The sequence below is a fragment of the Tupaia chinensis genome, unplaced genomic scaffold (genome assembly GCF_000334495.1).
Source record: "Tupaia chinensis unplaced genomic scaffold, TupChi_1.0 Scaffold148234_1, whole genome shotgun sequence".
In the NCBI taxonomy this organism is placed as follows: Eukaryota; Metazoa; Chordata; class Mammalia; order Scandentia; family Tupaiidae; genus Tupaia; species Tupaia belangeri.
In genome coordinates, this window is record NW_006208084.1 from 130,646 (window position 1) to 149,821 (window position 19,176).

Genomic DNA, 19,176 nt, shown 5'->3' on the forward strand with positions numbered 1-19,176 from the left:
GTGACGGCTTTGCACAGGGAAAGGGCGCGATCTAACTTAGCCTCAGGACCTTGTTCTCTGGGACCAGGTCTGGGAGGGTTTCGGCTTCCATCGTCCTCAGGACGCGGGGCTGTGCTGTGCTCAACGTGTGGCAATACACGTGGACATGGCCAGCCAGGGGTTTCCCCGCGTAGAGAAAAAGGGCTCTGCTATGTACTAAAACAGTAATGATGGGCCACTTCGTAGCTCAGTGGTTAAGCTCTGCCCCCTGGGGGCTGGCTCCCACATGACTGACCACAGTTCAAATCCTAGCCCTGGTGGCTTGAGAAAACATGCCAGGCATGTGCGCGTGTGCCCAAAGTCCACGGGAAGGAGAAGTGGAGAGACAAGGATTGCGGTGTGACCGTGTCCCTTTGCGATGACCTTTCTCTCTCTTTGGAGAGCACATGTGCCTTCTGGAAAGTTTTTTAAAAATGTAAGGAAGACTTTAACTGGGATTACTACAGTAGGGGACATATGTTGGGCTCAACTCTGGATATGGAAGAGACAGTGGGGGGTTTCTCGTTAATAAGCAGAGTGAGGGGGTCAGTAGATGGGACATTGTACGAGTAGGGGGTTCTTGTTAAACTGATCTAATGGAATTCTTCCTAATTCATTAGGTCAAGGACTAATTCGTCCAAGGTCGGGATGAACTTGATGGGCATCGAGGTTGAACTGATTCTCACTGAGCTAACTTAGTAGGGTCCTTGCTAAGACTGGGCAGTGCAGGCCCTGCAAAGCCAAGCGCAGCCATGGAAGGCAAGGTCAGAGCCCCGTCAAGAAGAAGCTCAGAAGAGCATTAACGGATTTCAGCCCAGAGAGGGCCTTTCAACGAATCCTCAGTGTGTGGAGTTATGTGTTTTTTTGAAGTTTGTTCGTGTTTATTTATTTTTAAGAATTATCTAATTTAACTTTTTTTATTTACCCATTTATTTGTTTGTTTAAACTTGACCAGAGAGGGTCAGAGTGAGTGAGAGAGAAAGTGAGAAAGCAAGCCGCCAGTTCAAAGCCTAGTCAAGAAGAGGTTCAGAAGAGCATTAACAAATTTCAGCCAAGAGAAGGATCTTTTCAACCCAATCCTCACTGTGTGGAGTTTTGTATTTTTGAAGTTTGCTTGTATTTAGTTTTTATTTTTAAGAATTATCTTATTTAACTATATTTATCTATATTTTGTTGGTTTAAATTTGACCAGAGAGGGATAGAGCAAGAGTGAGAGAGGGAAAATGAGAAAGCAAGCCACCAGGTCCGGGACTTGAACCAAGGTTGGCTAGGTGGGAGTCCAGTGCCCTTAATTACCATGCCACCTGCCGGCCCCCCCAACCCTATTTATTTATATACCTGCCGACTCTCCAGTCCTATTTATTTATTTTTAAGAATTATCTTATTTAACTTTTTTATTTATCCATTTATTAGTTTGTTGGTTTAAATTTGACCAGAGAGGGACAGAGTGAGAGAGAGAGAAAGTGAGAAAGCAAGCTACCAGGTCCGGGACTTGAACCGCAGGCAGCCATGTGGGAGTCCAGTACCTTTAACTGCCATGATACCTGCCGACTCTCCAGTCCTATTTATTTATTTTTAAGGTTTTGGTCATAGGGCGTGTGTGCTTGCTGGAGAGGAGAGAGACAGAGACAGTGAGAAGGAAAGTGAGAAATCACCCCTCAGAGGGTATGGCCACACTGCAATCCCTTCTCCATTCTCTTCCAGGATTTGGGGCACACGTGCCTGGCAGGATTTTCAAGTCACTATGGGACTTAAACCATAGTAGGTCATGTGGGAGTCCAGCACCTTAACTACCATGCCATCTGCTGGCCCCCACTGTGCAGAGCTTTTGTTGGCACGTGATCACACATTGCCCTAATGACTGACCCTAGACAAGCCCCTCTTGGTGGGGCTTGCCCATAGTCTCCAGTTCCCGTGGAGCTCTGAAATGACACCATGTAGTCCACGCCCCCATCGTACATCACAGTGTTTCACGGTCTTGTGGCCAAAGCCTCCAGGCAAGCAAAGACGCTCCCATCAGGCAAGACAATCCAGGGGCCTGGGGATCACTTCCCAGGAGCTCAGGGTAGAGGGAAGCTCTCTCAGGGGATAAAATTCGTTCTTTACTACTCAGATGCTCTGAATAAGGGTTCTGTGCCCCCGTCCACTTCTCCTGTCCATCTTCAGAATTCCCTCTCTATAGATACTTTGGTAGTGACGGCTTTCACCTGCCTTTAAGCATGTTGGGCTCACATATACTCGCACCCAGCTTGATTTTCAAGCCACCAGGTCCAGGACCTTTCCTTTTATTTTCTCTTCTTCTTTCCTTTTCTCTTTTCTTTTTCTTTTCTTTTCTTTTTTAAGAGAGATTTTTGCTATTTGGTGCACGTGCTCACCAGAGAGACAGAGAAATAGAAAGCGAGAAAACAACCCCAGGGGGATGGCCACACCACAATCCCTTCTCCTCTATTCTCTCAGGATCTTGGGCATGCCTGCACAGGCACCTAGCATCATGAGTTTTAAGCTACCAGGTCCAGGACTCAACTGTGGTCAACTACATAGGAGTCCAGCAATGTAACCATTCCACCACCTCCTGGTCCCTAAAGTACATCTTAAGGTGATTATACTTATTTATTCTTATTGAATAAAAGGACGAGAAAGAAAAGAAAAAGAAAAGAGAGGAAAATAAAATAAAAAGATATACTTTAGTGACAGGCATTTGATAAAGATATCTTCTCGGGCCAGCAGGTGGTGTGGAGGTTAAGGTAGCTGGATCACACATGGCTGACTGTGTGGTTCACGTCCTGGACCTGGGGGATGGCCATGCCGCAATCCCTTCTCCTCCATCCTTCTCTTGGGATCTTGGGCACGCACGCACACACACCCCGCATGAGTTTTAAGCTGCCAGGTCCAGGACTCAACTGTGGTCTACAACATGCAAATCCAGCAATGTAACCATTATGCCATTTCCTGGTTCCTAAAATGCATCTTAAGATGATTGTACTTATTCTTATTGAATAAGCCCTATAGAGCATCTGTGATGTACAAAGCATGTTTAAGGTTGAAAGAAAAATTCTTCATAGTTGTAGACTTCCTTTCCACTGGGTCTAGAGGCAGAGCTGTGTGATTTACGCAGGACAGATCTGACCGAGCTCATCTCACAGATAAGCAAACTGCCTTCCTTCACCACGCGGCCTTTATTGTTGCAGGGATGAGGCAGATGCACTACAGGAAGTTCTGAAAGAGCTTACGACAGACATGGCTATAGCGTGCACCAGGAAGAACTGGAGGAGAGGGAGAGGTTCCTGAGCGAGTTTCCTCGGGTGAAAGCAGACCTCAAGGAGCGCATAGAAAAGCTCCGTGCCCTTGCAGACAAGGTTGACAAGGTGCACAGGGACTGCACCATCTCCAGCTTGGTGGCCAATTCCACTGGCGCTGTCTCTGGCATCCTGACCATCCTTGGCCTGGCTCTGGCACCTGTGACCGCAGGAACCAGTCTGGTGCTCTCGGCAACCGGGATGGGGCTGGGCGCGGCAGCAGCTGTGACCGGAGTTTCTACCAGCATCGTGGAGCACGTGAACACGGTGTCAGCAAACGCTGAAGCCAGCCGCCTAATGGCAACCCGCTGTGATAAGGGGCAGGTGGTCAGAGCCGTGAGGCAGAGCACAGTCAAAGTCCTCTCTTTAACCAAGAATTGCAAAGAAGTCCTGAGAGGCATGGAGAAGAACATCAATGCCATCAGGATAGCCAAAGCCAACCCTCAGTTGGTGGCCAATGCCAAGCGCCTCATGGACAGTGGGAGAATCTCAGCCCGAAGTGGTAGGCAGGTGCAGAAAGCCTTCGGAGGCACCACTCTGGCAATGACCAGAGGAGCCCGGATCACAGGTGTGGCCACCACAGGCATCTTCCTCCTGATGGATGTGGTCAGCCTCGTGAAAGAGTCCATACACCTTCATAAGGGGGCGAAGACTGAGTCAGCGGAGGGGCTGAGGCAGCAGGCTCAGGAGCTGGAGAGTAAGTTGGAGGAGCTCACCCATATCCATGACCTTCTGCAGGCGGGCCTGACCCAGTGAGCCCAGAGCTGTGCAGAGGACACGGGAGGCGTGCACTTGACAGAGGCTGGACCAAGCAGAGGCATAACAGTAGAGGGGAAAAGGTGCTCTGAGGTTTATGAGAGTGGGTGTGAAGGAGTTGGGCATTTCTGTAGCTGAGCACAGGGAGGGCGGCTAGTGCAGGTGCCACATGGTTGAAAGCAGCAAAGCTGAGACTGGAACAAGGGAGGACAAGGGACTATGTGTGGGAAACAGGAAGTAACCACTTGTTTTGAACTATGGAAGAGTCTGGGAACATGAACATGGAAGGAAGCATGCAGCAAGAAGCAGTGAGAAGGCCAGGAAAACTGAAGAGTTGGAAATGGGAGAAGACCAAAGGGTCAGAATGGTTGGAATACCGGAGGAGAAACAGCGGCCCCCCTGCCAGCCCTCCCCATGGCTTGATGTCTCAGCAAGAACGGTGCTTTCCCTGGCGGTGGATCTAGGCCTCTCTTTCCGGTACCAACTTGCCCTTGTCTCCCAGTGTTTTGTCTCAGTCAGGCAGTGACATTTTCCTTTCTTCTTTTTAAATGCCTTCAAATTTACTTATTTATTCTTTCCATGAGAGAGGCAGAGGCAGAGCGACAAGCACCCTCAATAGGTCTTCACACCGTGATTCACCCCCAATCTCAGTCAGCTCAGATCATGGCACACGAGCATGCTCAGTGTGCTTAGCGAGGTCCCGGGATATGAACCCAGGACCTTCCCCGGGTGAGTCCAGTTGCATTGTCATGGTGCCACCACCTGGCCCCAAGCAGTGACATCTTGATGAAGATGGTGATGGTGGTGGTGATGACGGCAGAGTAGGTACAGCATTTGACCGGCCCTCTTTGGGGCCAGGGTACACTGAGGGACCAACGCAGTTACAATGAAACTCCAAATGCTGTGATGGAAGAGTGGTTGATTTGGGCGAGAAAAGTGAAATGAGATGTCAGGAACAGGCTAAGGAAGCTTGCACAGTGTCAAAGAGATCAACAAGCTTTGGGCCAAGAGACACAGCTTCTCTGAGTCTCAGTTGGGACAGAGGGCGCTGGACAAGATGACGTCTTTGGTTCTGTAAATATTGACTAGTGCACTGAGTCTCTGTTATATCAATTGTTTGGCTCCCCTGGGTCTCAGAAGCCTGACTTCCCCTCCTCATGAACCTTCTTCCAGGATCTCAGAGGCAAGTGCTCCATTGCACCTCCTGCTCACCCCTAGGCTCCCACTCCCCCACCCAGTTATTGTCCTGAGACCCTGACACCCAACAGGCTCTCTGGGACACCTGGCTCTGAGCACAGACATTGCTATGGTTTGGTCAATGGGTTGCTCCCTAACAGTTCATGTTATGGAAGCTTGGTCCACAGTATAGTGGCTTTAGGGTAGTGAGACCTTTAAGAGGTGGGGCCTAGTGGGAGGGCACCATCTAATTGACTAGAAGAATGGGAGGAATAAACCAAGGAAGCAGAAAGGTTCATCTCCTCTCTCTCTCTCTTTCTGCAAATACCTACCTTTGTGCTCCTGTCAGTCACGTTGTGACACCAACCTTTTGACTTTTCAGCCACCAGAATCATGAGCCAATAAACCTCTATTTTTCATAAACTATCTAGTCTCAGGTATTTCTATTTAGCAACACAAATAAATAATTAATACAGGGGCTGACCAGTGGCGTGGAGGTTAAGGCACTGGATCCTACATTGTTGACTTTGTGGTTCAAATCTTAGACCCTGAATCTCAAAAAACATACCAGGATGTGTGCATGTGTGCCTGAAATCCTGAGGTTGGAGAGTGGAGGGAAAGGGATTGTGGCATGGCCATCCTCCCTAGGGTGTTATTTCTCAAATTCCCAGTCTTTTAGTCTCTCAATGTGTCTGTCTGTCTCTGGCATACCCTATTGCAAAACCAAAAGTGAATGCAGGCATGCTCCCCTTTTAGCAGCCAGGGCCCAGGATTGGTTCGCAGCTCACAAGGCTGATTAGGACCAGAAGGGCCAGTGTATAAGAGTGACAGAGAGACAGAGGCAGCCAGACAGCAGATTTTCTCATCCAAGCACACTCGCATTTCACCTAGATTCCTGCAAGTGCTTTTGGAAAGGTGTTCCTTACACAGTTCCCCTGACCCTGCCCATTTTCCACACTTAAGAATGTAGATTCCAGTTGGCCTTATAGTCTAGTGGCTAAAGGAGCCAGATGCCTTATGGCTGACTGTGGTTCGAATCTCAGCCCTGGCAGTTTGAGAAAACACTCCAGGTGCATGTAAGTGTCCCAAATCCAATAGGATGGAGAAATGAAGGAGTGAGGACTCCCTTTGGTGGGTATTTTCTACCCTCCAACTCTTTTCACTCCAGGATTAGCCTCTCTGTTTTTCATTGGTGAGTGTACACACCCTCTGGCAATTAAAAAATATTTTAAAAATAAAATAAAAAAGAATATAGAGTCGATCAAGCACCTGCTTCTATCTCTTCAATAGCTTCCCACTACTCTTAGCACAAAGCCCAGAAACCTTGCCACCTGATAGGCTGGGATTCCCAGAAGGCAGAGCCAGGGGCAAGATTGACTCACAGGGGGGTCATCTGGGAAGTGATTCTGAGAGCAGGACTAAGGGACTGGTAGGAGGGACACAGGGAAGGACGGAAAGTCGGTCAATGGATGTGTCCTGATTGGTCACCTCGGGGGGCGATTGAGCGTGTCAGGACCTTCAGAGAATGTCCTCGGAATCTTCCTTTCCAGGGAGGAAAGAGGAAAGCATTGCACCATTGCTCCTGACTCCCAGGGCTTCCGCATGGCATTATTTTCTGTATTTCCGTGTTGTGGACTATGCAAGCAGCATGACTGGGGTGCAGAGCCCAGGCGTAAGAGACACGGGGTGTGCAAAGTTATTCCATAAATTTTCCTAAGTCACACATGAGTGTTATCTAGTTCCAAATAAGACCTTTCATATATACAATCTAGAAGAAGTCATTGTTTTTGTTTTTTTATTTAGTGGTTTGTTTGTTTTGTTATAGGACAGGTGTGCTTACCAGAGAGACAGGAGAGAGAAAGTGAGAAATTGCTCCGTAGGGTGCATGGCCATGCCACAATTCCTTCTCCTTCAAGCTCCTCTCAGGATTCTGGGCATGCACACATACATACATACCTGGCATGATTTTCAAGCCACTGGGTCCAGAATTTGAACCCGTTTGCATGTGGGATCTTTAAGCCCACTATGCCACCTGCTGGCCTCATAAATTTGTTTTTCAATAGAGAGTTTTTCAGCTGAAAACACAAAAACCAGAATGTATTTCATGCCTTGAAGAAAAATGTCAAGATTTCAGCCAGTGTTGACTTGAAATGACCATCCAACACCAGGCCTCAGTGGTCTTTGTTCCCGTTACCCTGGCCGACAGCAGGTCCACGCAGAATGCTGGTGGGTGGTTGTGGTGGGGCATTTACTGCTGCTTTGAGCACTTTCGCAGCCTAAAAACGAGTTCCAAATATACCACCTCTCCTGAGGTCTGCAGCCACATCTTTGATATCAATTTTGGAGTTTGTTAGGAGTCTTTAGATGCAAACGAACAGCAACAAAACAGAGACAAAAAGCAAACATAAGAACAAAAACAAACACCAAATAAACAAATTTAAATCCTCTGGCTGACTCAAAATAGAAGCATTTGCTGGAATAATCCAGAGAGAGGGCTCATAGAATTAAAGAAGTACACATGTGCGCGCGCGCACACACACACACACACAAACACACACACACACACACACACACACACACCAATTTCCAAGACAGACTATGGGAAGAGCAGAGACCTGGAAAGCCTTAGGGACTTCAGCTAACCTCCAGGCATCAGCTCCATGGCCTCAGCCTCTGAGGGTTTTCAGATTTCCAAAATGAGATTCTGCCTGCCTCAAGGGGGCCTTGGAGCCATCATCCATGGTTAGGGGACAGAGTACATAAGGGACTATAGCCCAGGGAGTTTCCTCAGCTGAGAGGCTCCCTTGCCTAGGTTTTCAAGAGCTTCCTCCTTTTCCCTGTAGGGGGCAGTGGCGGAACAGGAGCTCTGGCCCCTCTGCCCTCCCTCCCTCCATCCCCTCAAGGCGAGGAGCTGTTGTCAGCTGGGCCAGCCTCTGTGGTAAACCTGCTTGTACTTTATTAGGGGGTGGGATGGCAGAGCCTTCAAAGCCCCAGACAGGCTCCCTTGGCTAGGTTTTCAAGAGCTTCCTCCTTTTCCCTGTAGGGGGCAGTGGCGGAACAGGAGCTCTGGCCCCTCTGCCCTCCCTCCCTCCATCCCCTCAAGGCGAGGAGCTGTTGTCAGCTGGGCCAGCCTCTGTGGTAAACCTGCTTGTACTTTATTAGGGGGTGGGATGGCAGAGCCTTCAAAGCCCCAGACTTCCCTTTCACTCCCCAGCTCGTGAGTGGAGAAACAGAAGAAGGCTTCTCCTCCCCATGAGGACTCCTTCTCTCTTCCACCTGGTTTCCTGTTCCGGTCCTTTACACCTGCACAGTGTCACTTCTGTACCCGCATCTGACAGCGGAGGAGGCTGGCTGGCATGCCATGTCACGTGGCCATCAGTGGTTGTCACACAGGTCCATAGGAAGGGAGGGAGTAGCCTGCCTGGCTTCCAGGCCTGGTTTTCACTCCAGGACTAATCACTAATCACAGAATTTCTGCACTGGGGTTAGGGGAGAGGAGTTCGCTGGGTATTTCCCCATCATCAGTGAGTTAGCTACTTGTAGTTCTGTCCATGTGCCTGTTGTTCTTGAATGCCTGGTGACCACAATAGAAATCCAGGAAGGGAGGAGGGGTGCCCAGCAGAATCTAAGGAGCAAAATTGCACCCAGAACCCTCTCCCCAACATATTGGAGCAAATCTGAGGCTGAGGACACACACCCCCACAGACATGACTGGGACCAAGGATCAACGTGGGGATTCCAGGGCTTCACAGTGGAGCTGCAACACCCAGGGCTGGGCCCGAGGTAGATACCTGACTACAGCGAAAAGAGAATATTCTACCCTGTCCAGTTCTATTTGAGGATCTTCTCAAAGAAGGTAATATTGTTATCCAGGCTTCCTGCCCTTTGGTGAGTGGGACAACTGTTGACTCTCACGGCTTATTAGTTTTGTTCCTGTTTTTGTCTGTTGTGTTTGTTTGCTTATTTTTCACCACCCTTTCTTTATCCTGTTACAAACCAAACCTGTGAGCTGCAAAAATCCCAGCCATTTTCCACAAGAGCCAGGGGGCGCTCTGCTGGGGACTTGGAACCTTCAATGGTTAGTGCGGGCTACTGCCTCCCAGATTCTGTTCTTTGACTTCCTTGATGTCATCCTCCACCGGTGAATGAACTGGAGTGGGGCCAGCCTCTCAGACTGATGGCTAAGGGACACTGGAGCCACCTTTCCCCCACCACCTGGTGTCAGCATGGATCCAGACGGTTCTCTGTGCTGGCCTTTGACACAGGATGGTAAGCTCTGGGCACAATGGGATGCATCAGTGGGCAGACCCGGAGGATGGGGGTTCTTTTCATTCAAGCCATGTTGTCCCTACTATCCTTGAGGTAGCAAAAAAATATCTCAATGGGATTATTAAAACCTAGCAGCTAAGAAGAATTTAAAAGACCTGTATCTGGGAAGTTGGTTGTTTGGTGGATCTAGGTGGAATGAAAGTGGTTAAAAGACAGATTTTGAACTTACTTTCAGAACAGAAACAGAATGGGAAAGTCTAATATTGGTACATCGAAGGCCTACACGTTGATTGAGCCTTCAATTGATTGAAGAAACGAGGATTTCCTGAGAAGAAAGGGTGAAAGGTGCAAGCCAGGCTGGATAGCAATAATGAGCTAAGATCCTGCTCTCCTTTAAAAAAAATTTAATTTTATTTATTCATTAATTTATTTTTTAATTTGACCAGAGAGAGACAGAGGGTGAGAGTGAGAGAGAGAGGAAGTGAGAAAGCAAGCCACCAGATTCAGGACTCGAACCCTGGTCAGCCATGTGGGAGTGTCCAGCACCTTAACCACCACGCCACCTGCTTGTCCTCCCTGCTGTCCTTTTTAAACTGTTCTTGAGGTGGGCTTGGGTATGGGATTGCTGCTAGATCCCTGGGGGGCAGGACCCAAAGAGAATGAAGGGTGCACCTCATTATCCTGCCAAGGAGCTAGGATACAGAAAATGATCCAAAGGTGCTTTCCGGAGGCTATAAATTGGAGTTTGATGAGAACCATGGGGAACAGCTAGGATCTGAGCAGATTTAGGTAGGGAGAACAGAACAGAGTACTTCAAAAATTAATTCAGGAGACGCAGATGTAGGCGAGGCAGTAGGAATGGCTGGTACTTTTAGAAGCGTGTTCAGAAGGATGTGGGAAGAGAAAGGAAAGAGAAAAGGAGAAAATGGGTCACACTGAGGGGTCAAGCCAGGGGATCTATGGTGGAACTCAAGCCAAAGTAGGATGTTAGGCTGGTGGAATCACCCCAATCCAGGAAGTAAGGGAAGCTGGACTTGTTTCTGCAATGGGAGCCTCTGGCAGAACTAGAACTTCTTTTTTTAAACTTTATTTTTTATTCACGGTGAAAAAGCAAGCCACCAGATTCAGGACTCGACCCCTGGTCAGCCATGTGGGTGGCCATATGGTAGTGTCCAGCACCTTAACCACCACGCCACCTGCTTGTCCTCCCTGCTGTCCTTTTTAAACTGTTCTTGAGGTGGGCTTGGGTATGGGATTGCTGCTAGATCCCTGGGGGGCAGGACCCAAAGAGAATGAAGGGTGCACCTCATTATCCTGCCAAGGAGCTAGGATACAGAAAATGATCCAAAGGTGCTTTCCGGAGGCTATAAATTGGAGTTTGATGAGAACCATGGGGAACAGCTAGGATCTGAGCAGATTTAGGTAGGGAGAACAGAACAGAGTACTTCAAAAATTAATTCAGGAGACGCAGATGTAGGCGAGGCAGTAGGAATGGCTGGTACTTTTAGAAGCGTGTTCAGAAGGATGTGGGAAGAGAAAGGAAAGAGAAAAGGAGAAAATGGGTCACACTGAGGGGTCAAGCCAGGGGATCTATGGTGGAACTCAAGCCAAAGTAGGATGTTAGGCTGGTGGAATCACCCCAATCCAGGAAGTAAGGGAAGCTGGACTTGTTTCTGCAATGGGAGCCTCTGGCAGAACTAGAACTTCTTTTTTTAAACTTTATTTTTTATTCACGATAAAGTATGTGCACATGAGAGAGACGAACACAGGCACCCTCAGCAGAGTCTTGTCATACCACAATCCACTTTCTCCATCCCTACAATTCATCAGGATCTGGGGCATACATACATACACCTGACATGTTTCAGGTTGACCAGGTAGGAATCTGAACCCTTGGTTGGCCACATGGCTTCCAGCACTGCAGTCCTGTACTACAGACTGTTCCACTTAGTCTGGGCCTGCTCTGAAAAGTATTTTTCTTTATATACAAGTTGTTTTTGTTTCCCAGCCCTAAAGCTGCTGTTCCATTTTCCTTTGGCCTCCATAGTTTCTGATATCAGGTGCTCTGTTACTCTTATTATTGTTTTATGTATGTAATACAATATAGCTCTCTGGCTGCTTTCAAGATTTTCTCCTTATGTGTGGTTTTAAGCAGTTTTGCAGCAATGGATCTAGATAATGTTGTCTTCTGTTTATTCTGTGTGGAATTTACAAAACTCCCTGGCATGTAAGTTTATCTCTTTCACTGAATTTGGGAAGTTTTTGGCCATTATTTCCTCAAATACTTTTCTCCTCACTCCATTCTCTCTTTTCTTCTGGGATTCCAATTATCCAATTGTCCAATATTCTTTGATCTTTGGATATTTTCCCATGGGTCCCTGGATTCTGTTTATTTTCTCAAACTTTTTTCTTGTGCTTCTTCAGACTAGGTAATTTCTAAAAATTTGTTTGAGTTCACTCTTCTTGTGCCATCTTGATTCTATTAATTCTACTATTCAAAATTTAAAATTTCTATTTCTCTGCTGAGATTACTACCATTTTATACAACTGTATTTTTCTTTACCTCATTATACATGGTTGTAATAGATGCTTATGGGTTTCTACCTGCTAACTCTAATACCTGAGTCATCTTAGGGTTGTCCTCTGTTAATTGTCATTTTTTGCGGGAATGAGTTATTACATTTTCCTTGTTTGTTTGTTTGTTTTATTTGCTATAGGGCATGTGTACTTGCTGGAAAGAGTCAGAGAGGAAAAGTGAGAAAGCACCCTCCAGAGGGGATGACCATGCTTCCCCATTCTCCTCTCAGGATTTTGGGCATGCATGTGCATGCATCCAGTGTGTTTTTCAAGCTGCCAGGTCCAGAACTCAAATGGTGCAGTTCGCCATGTGGGATCCAGCTGTCTTAACGACCATGCCACTGACTGGCTCTCTTTATTTATTTATTTATGTTTTTTGTGTTATTGAATGAGAGAGAAACACCCTTAATAGGGTCTTCACACTGTGAGCCTCCCGAGCCCTGCAGCCAGCCCCAGGCACATCCATGGGTGTTCCTGATGTATTCAGGCAGACCAGAGACATGAACCCATATGGTCTTCGGCATTGTGCAGCAGTCTCCCTATTGCCTGTGCCACAGTAATTGGGCCTCAGTGACAAATAATATTTATTATATCCTGGAATTATAAATGTTATGTTAAAGAGACTATGAATTTTGTTATATTCCTCCAATGACTTCATTTTTTAGTTAGATCCAGCACCTTAACCTCCACGCCACTGGCTAGTCCAGTATGTGACTTTCAATAACAACACTTAGTATGGCTGATTCTGATCTGACACCATCTCCATGTGACTGAAGCTTTATACTCTGCAAAAACATGCACCACAACTAACAGGGCCTATGAGAAAGTGAGGCTGGAAAAGATCCCTCAAAAGCTATGGAACTTCAAAGGTAGACCTTAACTGAAACAGTGATCCTGATACAATTCCTCCCCGGTTAAACCTTGGCCAACATTGGCACCATCACAGTCAGTCAGTGTTTGCTGCCTCAAATCCTGATTCTTCCTTCAAGATGTAGGTGCTGATGAACTTTTGCTCTTAAGAGAGACTATTTTCATCAAAGTTGAAATCAGATCCAGGTGGAGCCTTGATTAACTCACTCATTTAATGCAGTTGGGAGGTGTCTTTGTGTCTTGCTAATCTGCACACACGGCCACACCAGTCTAACATCAGGGAAAGCTTAGGGGTTCTCAGTATTGCTCAACCAGCCATATCTTACACAGAATGGGGCAGGTAGAAGCTGTTCAGGATGATGTTCTGCCCCCCCCAGCCATATCTTACACAGAATGGGGCAGGTAGAAGCTGTTCAGGATGATGGGATGATGGAAGGGGAAAGGAGGTTGTAGTCTTGTGTGAAAAGTTTATACAGGGACCAGCAGTCAGTATAATGGCTATGTCGCTGGACTCCCATGTAGTCGACTACAGTTCGAGTCCCGGACCCAGCAGCTTAAACTCACGTCAGGCTCATGTGTGTGTGCGCCCAAGATCTCGAGAAGAGAATGGAGGAGAAGGGATTGCAGCATGGCCATCCCCCACCGGGGGGTGATTTCTCACTTTCTGTCTCTCTGTCTCTCTCTGTCTTTTTGGCGAGCACACGCGCCCTATAGCAAAATCCTCTCCAAAAAAAGAAAAAATAATTTATACAAATTTGTATCAAAACTTTAATGTTTTCGGTGCCAGACAGTGGTACAACAGCCAAACCATGACGCTCTGCAAGGCTGAGCCACATGAGGAGGTTCCAGGTTCATGTCTGGAGACCTCCCCGAGTGCCAGGCACGTGTTTGCCTATGATCAGGGGCTGAAACTGGGGGAAATCACAGCCTTAAGGCCCTGTGGAGGAAGCTGTCTCCATTTGTCTCTGTCTGTCTCGTTTATGGAAGAAATAAATAAAATACGCTTAAATACATGGAGATCCCTATTTTTTTTTTTTTATAGATTTTTGCTATTGGACACATGTGCTTGTTGGAGAGACAGAGACAGAAAGCGAGAAATCACCTTCTGGTGGGAATAGCCATGTCACAATCCCTTCTCTTCCAGTCTCCTCTTGGAATTTTGGGCACACACGCACACGTGCTTAGCATGAGTTTGAAGTCACTGGGTTTTGGACTTGAACCACAGTTGGCCATGCAGGAGTCCAGCGACATAACCATTACGCCATCTGCTGGTCCCCAAAACTACTATTAAAATTAAAAAACAAACAAACAAAAAACTTTGACTTTGTAGGAAAACTCTCATACTGACACCAGTCTACTAGAGGCATTTGAGTGGAAACCAACCACACATACTGGACTGTCTGAGCACCTATGCTATTCCAGGCTGCTTTCTTGGCCCTGGTGAGGCTCTGGGCTGGGGCCTGGACCATCAGAGGAACAGCAAGAGATGAGCCTAGAGGGAAGTCACTAAGCCCACACAGTTAGTGTCAGGCCTGTGAGTAAAACTTCAAGCCTGGCTATTGGGAGACCCCAGCAGGTCGCCAGCAGGAGAAGAGGCTAGATGGTGGGTCTCACTGGCTTGGGCCATCCTCAGAGTTAACCAACCCAGGGCTGGGGTTGAAGGTGAGGATGGAGCCTGGCCAACTCATTTCTTCTGTCTGATTTCTGTTTCCCCTCAGATTTCAGACTGGGGTGTGTCTTATCTACAAGTGGGAAGGTCTGGTTAAATCATCCTTGGGTTGGCGACTGGCATCAACAGAGGTGAAAACAGCCAGATTTCATTGGTCAGTGATCCTGAGGATAGGGCCACGTGAATCTATTTTGTCAACTAAATATTTTGTGAAATCTAAATACAGATCAGATATTTTCGATGAAAATTTATTGTCCATATTGAGAAAAGCACAGGAGATGTTGAAGACGACCCCAAGTCAGTGTAAAATATCACTGTTAAAATAGTTTGTATGTTGAAATTACTTTTTGGATATATTAAAATTTAAAAAAAAGGCATTGTGCTGGGCTAGTGCTGGAAGCACTGCTCTCACCTCACCTCAAAATAACCCTTCAAAGGAAGGACTAGTGTCTTCATTTGACAGACGGAGACACTGAGACACAGGACATGTAGGAGACGTGCCCAAAGAAGCCAAACCTGAATTCAGTCCTAGGTGTTTCTGACTGCTCCTCCTGCATCCCTGTGCTCTAAAGGTGGAGGAGGATGTGGAGACTGAGGATGCTCCAGGCTCTGCAGGGGACCCAGACACTTGGGGCAGGGCCAGGTGGCCCCAGAGACAGCAGTAGTGGGGTGTGGGCATTGCTCTGGGCACTTCAGAAGAAGCAAAGGAGGTGGAAGAGGGGCATGGATGACCAGCGGCCTAGCCCATGGGAATAAGCTCTGGGGACATCATTAATGTGGCTTGAGTCAGAGCTGCCTCCAAGAACCTGCCTTCCCTGGCCCCCAACTTCCCCCATGGTGCCACTGTGGTTGGTTTCCACTCAAATGCCTCTAGTAGGCTGGTGTCAGTATAATGAGAGTTTTCCCACAAAGCCAAAGGGTTTTTTTTGTTTGCTTGTTTTTTAAATTTTAATAGTAGTTTTTGGGACCAGCAGATGGCGTAATGGTTATGTCGCTGGACTCCTGCATGGCCAATTGTGGTTCAAGTCCAAAACCTGGTGACTTCAAACGCACACCAAGCACGTGTGCGTGTGTGCCCAAAATTCCAAGAGGAGACTGGAAGAGAAGGGATTGCGACATGGCCATTATGGCCCAAAAATAAGAGGCTTCTTTTGAGATACAATGAACAGAGGCAGTTTTACCCTCTCTCTCTGAGCGCATGTTCTATGCCAGGTTCTGCAGGGAAACCAGGTTCTGAGAGGGAGTGTCTTGTCCAGGGTCGCAGAACTGCACTTCCATGCTCTCCGTTCAGACCTGTGGGGTAATGGGAGCAGAAACGGGCTGTCCAGTGTGTCCTGAATGAGACGGCGATGACCCAGACGTGGGGTGTGAGGGGGCAGTCACAGAACAGCCTCTGTATCACCCTGGCTTTGCAATCGTAGAATCAGAACAGACCATAGTGAGCATGACGGGGAGCGTGAGCGGAGACTCCGGCTTGTAGATGGGCAGGCAGCCCTAGGAGGACGTAAACCCAGCTGCGACCAGGTCTGGACATTAGTTGGGGACGGGCTGGTATTACGGTTTCTGTAAGTTTGACCCCCAGAGTCTCTCCACTTGGACTGTGAGGTTGGGAGGAGGAGAGGCCAAGCACGTGGTGACTGAATCACGGAGGCCACATTCTCACGCATAGGTTAATGACGTCTCACGGGACCGAGTGAGCGCTACTCTCACGAGCAGGGGTTAGTTCTCGCGAGAGCTGGCGTTTCTAGAAGTGCTCGTGTACGCTGCGTGCACCTGCAGCCCTCCCTGTTTTCTTCAGTGGCGGTGGAGGTTAGCCTGATTCCCGGCCTGGGCCTTTCACTTCAGACTGTCCAGCCACCGGAGTTGCGAGTTAATAAACCCCAAGTTCCTTATAAACCACCCTGTTTCAGGTATGTCTGTTAGCAATGCAAAAGCGAAGACGAAACCCCATCTCTTACTTTAACACGTGGCATGTGGGCCCAGCCTTGGTGGCTCTGCCCGCAGCAGGCGGAACTGGAGCTCAACACCAGGTGCCCAACCACGGGTTTGGATCCCAGCTGGCCAGAAAATATGCCGAGATCCTGAGGCGTTGCAGGGCTGGGAAAGGGAATCAAGCATGAAGAGGGAGCTTCTCTCTCTCTCTTGTGTGTATGTAATACACTAGCCAAAAAAAAAAAAAAAAAGACATTTTTGAGTTATTAAAGTCCCAGTTTTTCCTTAAATTTTAGAATCGGAATGCCTGGAGTTGCTCTCCACTTTGCCCGCCAAGAGCCAAGTGCCCCTGGGTAAGTCAGTTCCCTCTTTGGGCCTCCGTTTTTACCTGATAGCTGGGATTTTAAGGCCCTGGCCCTGGCCCTGCTACTCCCAGGGTTATAAACAGCCAGTGAGTTTCTGAAAAGTGGTTCCAGGAGGAGGCCTTCAGTGAGCAGCAGGGGGAGGAGGGAGGCCAAGTCAGGGGACAGCAGGGATTGCAAACCCAGATGCCCCGGAAGCCAGACAGGACTTGGGGTGAACTGGAATCCCAAACTGTCTACTCAGATCCAGCCAGATGGCTACAGAGTGGAGTGAGGACCTCGTGTGGCTTACTTCATGTTTAATGCAATCCCAGATTTATAGATTATTTGATGCAAAATTTGTCGACATTAAATGTTGGCAAATATGTTAAATATTTAAATGATATAGATGCAAACATATATATGCACACATACACATCACAGGGATTGGTGAGATTTAGTGCACAGGGCTAGCCCCACAGGCTACTGGTTAGGAGATTCAGTTCCCACATGGCCGACTGTGGTTCAAATCCCATCCCCAGCAGCTTGAAAGACATGCTGAGCACAGGTGTGTGCATACCCCAAATCAGAATGAGATGGAAAACTGGAGGAAAAAGCGTTGTGGGGTGACCACACATTATTGGGTAAAACTCCAGATGCCTTCTGGCAATTAAAGTGTTTTTTGTTTTTGTTTTTGTTTTTGTTTTTTTAATTTAGTCTCTGGGGGGAAAAAGAGGTTTACTGCAAACCAGCAGCCAGTTTCCACTTCAGGGTGACAGATGCTCACTGTAGCCTCGTCCCAGTGGTGCTTCTATTGCCTCCACCTATCAGTACCCTTGCAGCCTTCCCTGCTGAGAATGGATCCCAGCTTGTCTCCTGCACCTGTATGGGTGTGTCCTTTCAGACTTGCCTCACATTTTAGGCAGTATTAGGAACAATTCTAGGCCAGAGACCAGCTCCTGGAGGAGGGGCCTCTTAGGTAACCACCATACCTAGACCATTCATTGTGGGGCCTCCCTGAGTGGCAGACCTGCATTGGCTAGGACACATCTGCTCTCACGGATAGGAAGAGCCATCCACAACAAATGGGGACAGAAGGAGAAGATGCACTCTTGCCATCAGCTTATGGGGACAAATGAGAAGCTACAGAGACTTCCTCAGATGCCAACGTGGATGACAGGCCTGCGTCCCTTCCTGGAAGATCACAAAGTGTATTGTGAGCGGATTGTCAGGGATGAGACGTCAGTTCTCATGAAGATTCTTTGTTGGCTGTTTGGAAATGCTTTTGTCTTGTGGGTGTTACTATTTCTGGACTCTCCATCATAACTCACCAATCCAATACAAACAGGAGAGATCTAATTGCAGGGGGACTTGACTAAGTTTGAGTCGAGGAAGACTTCCCTCAGGAAGTGGCATGTGAGCTAAGTCTTGATGGTTGGCCAGGAGATGAAGAAGATGAGGAAGAAAAGTGATGGTAAGGGGAACCAGCAGTTAGCATAATGGCTATGTCGCTGGGCTCCCACGTATTCGACCGCGGTTCGCGTCCCGGACCCGGTGGCTTAAAACGCACGCCAGGCGCATGTGCATGCGTGCCCAGACTCCCGGGAGGAGAATGGAGGAGAAGGGATTGCGGCGTGACCATCCCCCCTGGGGGTGATTTCTCGCTTTCTGTCTCTCTCTCTCTCTCTCTCTCTCTCTGTCTGGTGAGCGCACGCGCCCTGTAGTGAAAAATCTCTCAAAAAAAAAAAAAAAAGTGGTGGTAAGGGCATGGCAGGCAGTGGGTCTCATACAAAGGGACTTCACAGAGTTCCCTGAGGGCCGGTGGTGGTGCAGCAGGACAACACAGCACTGTGCGGCCGACCTACATGGGAAGGTCCTGGGTTCTAAGAGGCCTGAGTATGTCTGACAAGTGTATGCCCATGATGGCTGACTGAAGCTGGGGGTGGATTGCAGCATCAAAACCCCATTGAGGGGGACCGGCAGGTGGCATAGTGATTAAAGGCACTGGACTCCCACATGGCCGGCCGTGGTTCGAGTCCCAGACCTGGTGGGTTGCTTTCTCACTTTTCGCGTCTCTCACTCTGTCCCTCTGTGGTCAAATTAAAATAAATAAATAAGAATGGAATATACTACATTTTTAAAAAAGATCCCATTGAGGATGCTGCCTCTCTCTTGGACTAATGAAAAAATTAACTTTTATAAAGTTCATGGTGTGGCTGGCAGGTGGCATGGTGGTTAAGGGCTCTGGACTCCCACATGGCAGACCATAGTT

The 19,176-nt window shown here is 48.0% G+C and overlaps 1 protein-coding gene across 1 annotated transcript; it reads left to right on the forward strand.

The window, feature by feature from the left end:
• Positions 1-770: 770 nt before the first annotated feature.
• Positions 771-4,070, forward strand: LOC114006473 (apolipoprotein L3). Its single transcript, XM_027769033.1, has 2 exons — positions 771-777; positions 3,229-4,070. Exons 1-2 carry the CDS (start codon positions 771-773, stop codon positions 4,068-4,070), a joined length of 849 nt encoding a protein of 282 aa, XP_027624834.1.
• The last annotated feature ends 15,106 nt before the right edge of the window (positions 4,071-19,176 follow it).